Raw genomic sequence first — 12,134 nt, forward strand, 5'->3', positions numbered from 1 at the left:
ACCGGTAATGGGGATCCCCTCCACCACCACCAGTGTGCAGCCCCACCTGGATGATGTGACAGCAGCCATAGTGCGCCAGAACGCTCACCACACACCAGCTCTCAGTGGGGAGGAGAGCAGAGTAATGAAGCCAGTTCACAGATGGAGATTATTAGGAGGCCATGTATATTAAGTATATTAAGTGTAAGCAATTATTATTATTATTAAAGGCCAGGGGGAAATTTGGCCAGGACACGGGGTTACACCCCTACTCTTTTCGAGAAACATCCTGGGATTTTTAATGACCACAGAGAGTCAGGACCTTGGTTTTGCGTCTCACCCAAAGGGCCGTGCCTTTTTAAAGCATAGTGTCCCTGTCACAATACTGGGGTGGTAGGACCCACAGAGACCGCAGGGTGAGCGCCCCAGAAAGAACTGTTGTCCAGGGTAGGGTTGTCATGGAGACCTGCCGTTTTGTGGGGTTTTCAGTGTGACACTTTCCCACTCCTCCTGTCGAACCCAGTGGTGTGTGGAGAGAGCTGTACCCGTCATGTGAGTAGTGCTCAGGGACTGCTGTTTGGAGCAGAGTGGAAGGCCATGCGTACCCCAGCAGGCCTTTCCACTTGTTCTCGACTGGATGCTGACGCTGTTTTTTCCCCTTGCGTGCGCTCTGTAACGTCAAGGCCTCGGTGAGGAAGGGGGTGCTGCCGAGCATGCTGGAGGAGATCCTGAGGACGCGGATCATGGTGAAGCAGTCGATGAAGGCCTACAAGCACGACAAAGCCATCACCCGCATGCTGGATGCCCGCCAGCTGGGGCTCAAGCTGATTGCCAACGTCACCTACGGCTACACTGCTGCAAACTTCTCTGGGAGAATGCCGAGCGTGGAGGTGAGTCACAGGGGCACCCCTGGGCGCGCTCGCATGTTTCTGTCGTGCCCAACGCGAGAAGTGGGTGACCTGGCGTCTCCTTTTTCTTCCGCGTCTAGGTGGGCGACAGCATCGTGCACAAGGCCAGGGAGACCCTGGAGAGAGCCATCAAGCTGGTGAACGACACTAAGAAGTGGGGGGCTCAGGTGGTGTACGGCGATACGGACAGGTGAGAGCGGACTTTGCGCATGCAGTCTGCGGGACCAGTCGGCCCAGTGAGGGGTTGTGATCTACACCAGTAGCAGCCCCATTGGTTGTCCAGCTACACACAAAACCACCCCCCTCGGCCTTGGGTGTTTTCACATCTAAAGAATCGGCAGCTTTCCCGTCTAAAGACGTGTGCTTGTATACTGTAGTTTTGGGCTTAAGCGATTCTAATCCCCTTGGGCCGTTTTCATTTTGCCACGGTTTTAGGTTAAAGTTATGCAATCCGAATGGCACTTTTGTACTAAGATCCTTCGCCGCTCTGTTCCCCTGTGGAGAACCTGTTGCCTTCATCCGTGGTCTTCTTCCTCCAGCATGTTCGTGCTGTTGAAAGGAGCTACCAAAGAGCAGGCGTTCAAGATCGGGAACGAGATTGCCGAGGCTGTGACCGCGACCAACCCCAAGCCAGTCAAGCTGAAGTTTGAGAAGGTACCAGAGCCCATAGCCTGTACACTAAAACAGCAGGAAACTGTTGCCAGTGATAGTAACCAGGTGCTTCCTCACAGGCCTCAGCTTACAGGCTATGAGCACTTGAAGACTCAGTGGATGATGAACAGTACAGATTTAGGTGGTCTGTAGAGTCTTAAACCTTAAATAATTTTAAGATTTTGAAAAGCTGTTGGAGTCTGGTTTGGTGCTTTTATTCCTGAGGAGTTCCGTAAGAAAAGCAAGATATGTTTTTTACGATTTCGCTTATCCTTGAGGTCAGTTTTATTTGACAGCCGAAGAAGGCTTCACGATGACATCGGTAGAGGAATAGGAGGTGGATCGAAAGTCTAGTCCTGGAACAGATCGCTGTGATGAGACTGAATGCCAAACACAGCCAAAACGTTGTTTCTTTTCATTTCCTTTCAGCGTGGAATGGACCTTCACCTGTTCCTTTGTAGGCCACGCATGCTGATGCAGCTCCCACCTTCTACAGCCCACTTCTGCTGTGCCCCACTATGCCTTCCGCTAAATCTTTTTTCTAGATCTCTTCGTCTGTCCTTCTCCCCCTCCTCCCTGGGCTCCCCTCCTCCTCCTCTCTCCACCTCTCCACAGCGATCTGTTCCAAGACCAGACTTTCTGACCACCTCCTAATTCCTCTACCGATGTCATCGCCACACCAGAGGAGGGCTCCACAGCCAAACCTCTCTTCTCTTTCCAGCAGGGAATAAACCTTTTCCCGTTCCTTTGCGGCCCACCCCTGCTGGCGCAGCTCCCTGCTTGACCGGTTTTATTTTGCCCAGGGAAAAGGAAATTCGGGAGTGCTGAAAGTGCAGCTGAGCCCAGCTCTGTGAAACTGTCGGCTGATGCCTGTGCTTGTCCTGTTCAGGTGTATTTGCCATGTGTGCTGCAAACGAAGAAGAGGTATGTGGGCTACATGTACGAAAGCCTGGACCAGAAGGACCCGGCCTTTGACGCCAAGGGCATCGAGACGGTGCGCAGAGATGGCTGTCCTGCCGTCTCCAAGGTAGCGGTATTGCGACGGATTAGAAACCGTTTCGGTCCACCCTGTGAAAGCTGGCGATCGCTTGCAGAATCAGAAGTATGCCAGTTTAAAAAAAAACACCACCTCCCATTCATGTAAATCTGAATGGGGGCACAGCTTTGCTAAAACATTGAGAAGGGTGATCCATTCACGGAGTGCGCTGCTAAAGTGTACTGCGTTCTTCCTTACTTTGCTTCCGAGCGTAAGATCAGATCACTTTATTGGCCACATACAATTTCTTGCATTAGGGATTTGTCTTTTCGCATACCCCAGCCTGCTCTCCATGAGACACACAGACAGGGAGAGAAGCTGGGGGTCAGAGCGCAGGGTCATCCATTTATACAGCACCCCTGGAGCAGTTGGGGTGAAGGGCCTTGCTCAGGGGCCCAGTGGAGTAGGATTCCTCTGCCGGCCGAGGGATTTGAACCAGCAACCTTCCAGCCACAGGAGCAGATCCTGAGCCACAGTGCCACCACTCCGCCTGGTAACTTGGGGGCGCAGCTAAATGCAGTCGAGAAGAGAGCTCTCGCTGGGAAGCGTTGCTCCCTGCCAGTACGTACATGTCTGCCTCCATAGCTCTTGCTTGCTGCCCCCCAGATACTGGAGCGCTCCATCCGGCTGCTGTTCGACACGCGCGACGTGAGCCAGGTGAAGCAGTACGTGCAGAGGCAGTGCGTGAAGATCCTGGAGGGGAAGGCCAGCATGCAGGACCTGACCTTCGCCAAGGAGTACCGGGGCAGCGGCTCGTACCGGCCTGGCGCCTGCGTCCCCGCCCTGGAGCTTACCAGGTACGGCCGCCCGCGTGGCGCCGAGGGTTTGAGTGGCGGCTGCACGAGCTGCCGCTTTCGGGATGACTGGGGACAGTTCTTCGCAGGGTGACTTGTCCCTGGTGTCCTGAAGCGGCGGGCTTTCTTCACATAGCATGTTCGTAAAGAAACCAAATCACGCAGGCAGTGCAGGCGCTTCTAAAGATAGATGTTTCAGGCCATTTATTCCTTTCTGGATTTCTATATGCGGTCCTAGCTGGGGGCTGAGCTGAGACGCTCACAAGGCTTTTATGCTGGCGCAGGTTTGTACAGGATCTTCTCGTCCCCAGAATCTCTCTGTGCAGCCTGCTCATCTCCTCATCTGCAGGCAGGACCGCCGTCTTGTATTTACTTGGGCGTTGCTAGGCAACACTGCCTTGGGGGGAAAATGGAATTTCATCCGAGAAGCGCAATTTGAACAAAATTGAAGCGAATAGATGGACCACACAAATGTCATTTGCGACGCATGCAGATGAACGAAATGTGTGCAATCCCTTATAACCTTACTGTTAACTTGATTCCACGTGGCACGTTTCTCGCAGAAAAGATTGAGAGTTGGGGCCTGCCTCTCGAGTCCACTTGGGAGACAGGCTCAAAGAGTGAATAGCTCAGGTGGGACTGCCATGACACCAGGTACATCACTAATTAATCGAATGGACAGCGGGGATTTATCACATGGAGTTTGCTGTTTGTGTCTCTCATTAAGGTAACGTTAAGGTGGAGGAAGAAGCAGGAGTAGTTTCACCGGGCTGTTTTCTTCACGTTTTATTGGTCTGTAAAGAGCACCTCCTGGACTGTCCGATTTGGAGTGTGTTTCAAGAGCAAAGGTCCCGAGTCACGATTCCACCTGCAGGGATCTTCAGCATATAGAGAAAGTGTCCCGAATGTCATGAGGCTATTGTTCAATAGATCAGCGAGTGTAGGGGGAAGACTTTGGACTCGCGCCTGACAGGTTGTGGGTTCGAGACCCCGCTGCAGGCACTACTGTTGTGCCTTGGGGGAGGTGCTGTACCCCAGTAGCTACAGTCCGCCCAGTTGTGTCTGTGGGGACCAGCATAGCTGGGGGTTGTCTGGTTTCATTCTCTCGTCTGCTTAGCGCCATGAAAACCAGGAATAAGACCAGACTCGACGAGCTGTGGCGGCTCAGATATGCACATCACAAGTGCGTTGTCTCACGCACATTGTCCACTGGGACGATGGCTATTAAACCTGGTTATCAAACAGCACGATTGATTAAACGTTACGGCTGATGCACCTTTAGGTAAAATGGTCCGTAGCATCTAACAGTTTGGATGCATAGCAGTAGTCAGACTGTTAGAGTATCGTTAGGTGATGGTTGGCGTAACAGTAGTAGAGGGTCTTCTTTGTTGGGTTTATATTTGCACCCAGTTAGTTTTCTTAGGGTGCCTCAGTTTCTTCTCACCTCCCAAAGTCATGGGGGTTCGGATATAAGTGTGTGTAAACTGGCCCTGTGCTGGACTGGTATCTCATCTACGTTGCATCTGCACCTTGCATGTGCGAAGTTTTGGAGATACTGTGACCCCTACTATGACTGTTCGTCTGTCTGGTGATGGATGCATAGATTTGCAACTGGACAATGACCAGTATGTTGGTGTGGTTCCCAGAGATTAGACTTCCTGTTGCCATCTGGCCCCGTTTGGCTTCTTTTATTAAACCCCCTCATCAGTCTTCTTTGTGATAATAATATCCGCTATTAGGAAGAAGATGAAAGAATATCATTCTTACAGCAGAGCTAAAATAGTCAATCTGCTGGAACACGTATAAGAAAGGCAATCATAGCTGACTGATGGTGGCGAGTTTGCAAATCGCTGTGATAGTTACAGACCTACGTGCCCAGACTGCAGCTATTCACCAAGTGATCTTGATACTGGGCTTGGACTCCAGTGAACAAGGAGAACACAAAGGGCTTGTGAAGTGGAAGGTTAATGAGGTGGAGAACCTCCGCTCGTTGTACGGCTGTGCGTTACAGAGACGGCCCTCCCCAGACCTGCGGCGGCTCTCGTCCGCTCTGGTTAACCGCGGAGTCGTGGCTGGAGCTGTGCGAGACGACGGGTGTGTGTACGGAGGGGGTCGCCCACATTTATAGCGATTCCCCTGGCACTGCAAGAGGCAAATCTCTGGGGGGGAAAAACTGTGGAGAATTTCTGCACTGTAATGAGGAGTTCTGTGGAGGGACTAAAGACTGCAGGGGTTTCAAAATCGCTTTGTTTTCAGCATTTGTGCTTCTGACGTTTCTAAAATATTAGAGATTCATTTTTTAACAGAGTAATGTCACGATTTTGGGAATGTTCTTCCCACAGTGTATCCAAACCTCTGTTAACAAAGCAAGGATTTGTAGAATTACTCATAACCGCTTGAGTAATTTGTGCGGATATAGTGATTTTTTTATCCATTTACTTTTTTTATTTCTTGCTATACCGTGAGAAATCTTTTCACTTTTATAGTTTTGCTTCCCACAAAGTACCAGAACAGAAGATGAATGTTGAAAGGGAATTGAGACGATACCTGCTCACATCTTCCTTGGTCTGCCCAGGGGTAACAGGTCTTCTCCCTTGCAAGTGGCAGCTGTCGATTTTCCCTTAACTCCCTTAATCCCTTAATTTACAACCTTGGGAAAAAATCCATCATCTCATCCTTTTCAAAACAGAAGGTGGAATTAAGGTGGCTTGCATTTTCTGAAAAAAATGTTTTTAACTTGAGAGCAATTATTAATGTACCTGTGAGCAGTTCTAAAAGGTGAAGAACAGCTTCAAATTCTGTTTGCAATTGCATATTTAAGGGTTGAAATTGGGGAAATGAATGTCATTCCTTAGACTAAGTAATCAGTGTTTTGTTGGCGTTTTGTGCACCGCTCATACACGTTGTAAAGTACCAGGCTATTGAAATACATGCCTGTCCTTGAACAGGCACTACTATGTGCTGAGTTGACTGTATTTTAATCCAAGTCAGCAAAACAACTTTGTAAAGTCTACCACCTCCCAAATGTAGACGATAATATTTCCCTGGCAACAGCCACCATAAACTCTTAACTAACATTTTGTAGAGAATGGCTTCCAAAAGGTCTTTGAATAATGAATTATTTTACCGTAACCATTAAAGGGTAAATCGGTTGTTAATGAGAACGTTGTGTTTGTTACAGCTGCTATGTATTTAGTTAGTTTATGTTGTATTTGTACGTGTGCTTGTTATGAATCTTGATGCTGTGTTATCTTGACAGTTTTGCAGTGCTTGCATCTACACTTTTCATCACAGAATGCTTGGCCATATTGTGCAAACGCCAGTGCTATTTGGTTCCTACTCTATTAGACCTTGTCGATCACTCAATCGTGAAATGAAGTAAATTTATGCGGAGTGAGGATACATACCTTATCATAGCGCTGTCCTATATACTGTATATAATGTCCACCTCACAGCACAGTACGGCTGACTACTGCATTGAAGCACACATCTGTGAAACAACTGTGAAACGCAAAACATCCTACATTTTTTTTCACAAAAAATTTGAAATTTGAAGACATCAAGACATCAGAACAAACTTAAATCCAGCTTTACCCAAATTTGAAGGTTGTATAATGCTAAAGTCATGGGAAACTATCCTAAATTACGATGAGAAAACAAAGGTTTTAGCAGCCTGTCTGCCTCATATCACATAAACTGAAGACGCACAAGGCCTGGTTTGAATGGCACAGACATTGCACAAACAATTGAGTCCAGTTGGCTTCTCCTGCACTGCGGGGGGGGGGGGGGTCTGGGTGACTCCCCATGTAAAATAAAGCATAATATCGCTGAAAACAGCACAGACGAATTGGCTATCCTGAGACCTTTTTAGGAGGGTTGAGTGACGTCACTCCTCCAGGATAGAATCCCTTGTATCGCAGAAGAGAAGGAGGTGTAAGACTGTAACTCCCCTGGCAGCCTTTCTGAATATATTCTGACCTTTTGGCCTCAGTTAGGTACCTCTGCGCTTGAAATCACACACGCTGCCGCCCAGAAAGGTTTAGCTGTAGAGGGATTCGGTAATGCGGCCAATAAATTGGTATTTCTGGAAACAGACAAAGATCCTGCACTTTGTGCGAGCTGCAGTGTCTCATGATCTCTCTTTGATTAACTCTGAGGCCATGGTGTCTGCTAAGGTGTTATCACACCAGCTAGAGCTTTTAGGGACAGGCATCTTACGCCTCATAATGTTGGTTACCTTCTCTACATTATACACATGGCCTCAGACATCGCCTCCCCCTGTGTGGGTCTATCATCACACAGAGTTTTGGCCGGCCTGCTTGGGGATATGTATAGTGTGGGCTGTACTAGATCATATGATCCATCTCCAGCATTCAATAATATGGTTAAATGATTCAATGATGATACGCCACCCTTCAGCAATGGTACGAGGAGGTGTGAAACGCTAGTTAGGTGAAATGAGAGAAATGCGCTTTCCGCCATCTGATCACCACCAACGACACCTTGGTATTATTTACTCGTCGCGACGTCTCGTTTTAGCAACAGTTCAATAAGGTTTTGTTCAGGTCCGAGCTGGCTGAGCCCTTTCCCCGTGCTCTCCAGAACGAAGGTGTCGGCGCGCGCTTCCTCGCTCGCGTGACTGTAGTTCTGTTAGTCCTCATTCTGCCCCTCCAGGAAGCGTGGAGAGACCGCGTCCTCGGATTTCTAGATCCATTTGGAGAGGAATGGGACTGCACATTCAATTCTCCACTCCGCAGTGCGAGAGAGCTGCAGGTTTAGCTTTGCCGAGATTTTACATTTTCTTTCTGCTTCTTTGCTTTATGAGCACTGTCCGACTGGTTTAATCCTGATACTGCTGTATCCGGGCAGCGCAGCAGACGTTTTGAAGAGAGACTGGTCTTTCTGTGTAGCCTTCAAGTGTAAATTCATACTTGTGTTCCCCTGAAGCAAGGCAGCTCGTACTTTGAGCTTCTAATCTGGCAGTAGTTAGAAATCTTCATGAGCCCTCCAAGGATATGACATGCCCATTCTCCTGCTTTCTGTAATTACCAACTCATTACGTGAGATTCCTCTTTAGCCTTGTCACTGTGGAGAAGTAAAGGCTTTGATGTTCTAGCAGATAATTTAATGAAGATGCTGTGCTTCCCCTCGTCTGCAAGATCTCAATTCGAGCTTTTCTGGCTTCTTGGTCTAGTTTCATATAACCCCTCCAGTATGCACTGCGTGCCTGCAGCGCCCCCCTGTGGGGCAAGGTGGTCTCTGCACCCACTGCATAATCCGCTGGATGTCGGGGGCAGAAAACAGGCCCTTTTCTTCCTCTGTGTGAGGCTTCACACAAACCGTTCTCAGCTGTCACAGTGTGAAACGTGGATTTGAATACAAAGACCTTTGCTCGAACAGGATTTGGAATGTAAATTTGGTTTTCACCAATCCTAGAATTCAGAAGACCTGTTTTAAGCTTTCTTCACAGGATCCTGATTGATATGATTTTGTGAAGCTGGTCTCTAGTCCTGTGTGTGTGCGCCCTCTTCCTGAGGCACTGTGGGCACCCTTTTATGTTTTAGAAGAGCCCAGGTAACAACAGTGCCTTGCAAAAGTATTCACCCCCCTTGTAATTGCTGCCAAAGGTGGTCCTACCAAGTATTTACTCTGGGGGGGGGATACCTATGCATTCAATTATTTAATTTTTAATTTTTAATCAGTTTAGTAAAATGTCTGGATTTTTTGTGTTTTCACTCTGACATTATAGAGTACTTTGCATTGATGAGTGGCAGAAACTCTCAGTTAAATACATCATGGTTCCATGCTGTAACACAATATAATGTGAAAAAGTCCAAGGGGGGTGAATACTTTTGCAAGGCACTGTAAGCTCAGCCTCCACGTGGCCCCTCCTGTCATCGCTGGCCCCGGGCCTGACTTGACGTGGTTTAGCTCGGGCTGGGATTGCTGGGAATGCTGGGATTCGCAGTGCTGGGATTGCTGGGAATGCTGGGCTGCTGGGGGGGCTGCCGACGATGCTGGGGGGTGGGGTCAGCGTTGAGAGGTTGAATCGTTCTGCTTTCATTCCATTTTTGAACACTCACATGAAGACAAATTGGTTCACAAAAATGACAAATTAGATTAGAAAATATAGATGTACGGTATACTGTATATGCGTATGGTGTACAATTAAAGGTAGTTGCCAGGCAACCAACTGAGCAAGCATGGCTGAATTAATCTTCACATCACATCACTTTCAGTTACCGCCTCTCCGGGGTCAGGGTGGCCCAGGGCCTATCCCAGCAAGCAATGGGCACAAGGCAGCCTGGCAGCCTGGACCCCAGTCCATCGCAGGGCACACAAGCACACACACTCCCACCGGGGCCGGTTTTCCCAGTAGTCAGCGAACCCGCCAGCATGCTTTGGGACTGTGGGAGGAAACAGGGGCTCCCAGAGGAAACCCACACAAACACAGGGAGGACAGGCAGACAGCACCCCCCCAGGTCCAGAATTGAACCCGGGGCCCCAGCCCTGCCCACCTGTCAGGTGTCCAGTGTGGTAGAGCGTGTCTGTCGCCCGCTGACGCGGCGCCCCCGTCTCTCTCCTCCGCTGCAGGCGCATGCTGGCCTACGACCGGCGGCTGGAGCCGCGGGTGGGGGAGCGCGTGCCCTACGTGGTGGTGTACGGGCTCCCCGGGGTGCCCCTCATCCAGCTGGTGCGCCGGCCCGTCGAGGTGCTGCAGGACCCCGGCCTGCGGCTCAACGCCACCTACTACATCAGCAAGCAGATCCTGCCCCCGCTGGAGCGCGTCTTCGCGCTGATCGGCGTGGACGTCTTCAGCTGGTACCAGGAGCTGCCCAGGGTGAGCCAGCCTCTCCGCCCCGGCCCGTCGGGCAGACGGGCAGCTCTCTTGCCTCTTACCGGGGCTGTAAAAACACGTCATAGTTCACGTTGAAGATGTGGCTAAGGGAGGGGACCTCTTAAAAGCACACTTTCCAGCTGGTGATTTCTGCGTAGGGAGTGCTGCACTGCTGCTTTGCAACCGGACACGGTGTCTGTTATTGCTCATTAGGCCACCAGGTGGCAGTGTGACATGAAATACTTAGCTGCTCTCGGTTGTTCCCTGTTTAAAGCCCCTTTCTGATCCTTATCGGAATGAATCTGGATCTTTAGCATCAGAATGACTGGACAGCTTGGTCGACAGGATTGTGAGATCGGTCAGTGACCGGCAGGAATAGCTATTAAATGTTGGCTTTGACTCAAGAACAGCACCCTGCAGCTCACAGCTGGCAGCCCACTGGAGCTCAGCAGGTGTGAGCCTGGTCAATACCTGGATGGAGACCTCCTGGGAAAGCTGAGGCTGCTGCTGGAAGAGGTGTTAGTGGGACCAGTAGGGGGCGCTCACCCTGCGGTCTGTGTGGGTCTTAATATATAGTGACGGGGACACTATACGGTCATAAAAGGCACAGTAAAATCGAAGATCCCGACTCTCTGTGGTCATTAACAATCCCAGGGCGTTTCTCGAAAAGAGTAGGGGTGTCACCCAGGGGTATTATTGAACATAATTAGCGAGCAGGCCGTATGTGTCACAGTATTGCACTCGTTTACATGAGTACTCGTAGTTCTTCCACACCGTGGCCTGTCTGGAGTCTGAAGGGTGTGACTGCGAAGACAAGGTAGGAGATTCTTATGGATTAAAAGAAAATGACCATTTTAAAAATGTGCAGTTTGTAATAAAACTTATATCGCCCAATCCATTTCAATACACGAATGAAAGTATTCACGTACCATTTGCTGTGTAACATTCCGCTTTGATTTTACTTAATCAAACCATTTGATAGCCTTTTTAAAGATGAATTACTTTGATCTTGTAATCTTACTGAAATACATGGTGGGCTCTCACTCTTTAGTTAATTAACTTAATATTTAGTACTTTTGTCATTGATTAATTGTCCATTTTAGTGTTTTTAGCTGTTAACCAATGCAGCATATTTCACTAAAATGCATTTCCTGCTGTATTACTACTTTATTTAGGAAGATTTCTAATCTGACATCAAGCAGGAAAACTGCGCTGAGAGCAAAGCGCTGTAAAAAAAGAACCCGCTCCCGTCACAACAGCGAGATAGCGACCACACTGCTCAGAGAAGCGTCCCCGAGTTTGCGAGAGCTGGTCGGCGTTTTTAACTCATAATTCATCCGGAAGCCCATTCGGGGCTCCAGCGGGGGCAGGATCATAATTCATTCAGAAGCCCACGGTTCTGCCTCCGTGTCCCGACTGGCAGCAGCAGTGAGGAGGGGGGGGTGCGGCGCCCTGCGTGTTGCTCTCGCGGCCTGTGCCCCGCCCGCGCCTCACCCTCCGCCGGTGCTCCGCCCCGCAGGTGCAGAAGGCAGGCTCGGCGGCGGGCGGCGAGGAGGCCGGGCGCAAGGGCACCATCTCGCAGTACTTCACCACGCTGCACTGCCCCGTGTGCGACGAGCTGACGCAGCTGGGGGTGTGCAGCCGCTGCCGGGCCGAGCCCCAGCGCGTGGCCGTCACGCTGAGCCAGGACGTGCGTCACTGGGAGCGCCAGCAGGAGCAGCTGCTCAAGGTCAGGGTCGCCATGGCAACCTGCCGCCGCCGCCCCGTGTCGCTCTGCGCGCACGGCTGCACTGGGATCCCCTCTCTGCTGTCTCTCATCATTACTACCCCGTTACCGGTATGTAACCAGGCAGAGATGGGGCGCTGAGAGGACGAGCAACAGGGCGGGTGATGTCAGCCCCAGGAGTGCATGCTGGGATAGATGGGAA

General features: G+C 50.1%; 1 protein-coding gene across 2 annotated transcripts in view; it reads left to right on the plus strand.

Moving 5' to 3' along the window:
- Positions 1-12,134, plus strand: part of rev3l (REV3 like, DNA directed polymerase zeta catalytic subunit) — a 96,774-nt gene that overhangs the window by 82,675 nt on the left and 1,965 nt on the right. Inside the window, exons 25-31 of one of the 2 annotated variants that reach the window (XM_088626823.1) lie at positions 663-869; positions 968-1,077; positions 1,427-1,541; positions 2,428-2,565; positions 3,181-3,371; positions 9,963-10,209; positions 11,726-11,935. In XM_088626823.1, coding sequence (XP_088482949.1) covers positions 663-869; positions 968-1,077; positions 1,427-1,541; positions 2,428-2,565; positions 3,181-3,371; positions 9,963-10,209; positions 11,726-11,935 — 1,218 coding nt within the window. Of the gene's footprint in view, positions 1-662; positions 870-967; positions 1,078-1,426; positions 1,542-2,427; positions 2,566-3,180; positions 3,372-9,962; positions 10,210-11,725; positions 11,936-12,134 lie in introns of those variants that run through there. The other variant, XM_088626824.1, reaches the window with a different exon arrangement.

This window comes from Lepisosteus platostomus, chromosome 3 (assembly GCF_059453375.1).
Source record: "Lepisosteus platostomus isolate fLepPlt1 chromosome 3, fLepPlt1.hap1, whole genome shotgun sequence".
Taxonomy (NCBI): domain Eukaryota; kingdom Metazoa; phylum Chordata; class Actinopteri; order Semionotiformes; family Lepisosteidae; genus Lepisosteus; species Lepisosteus platostomus.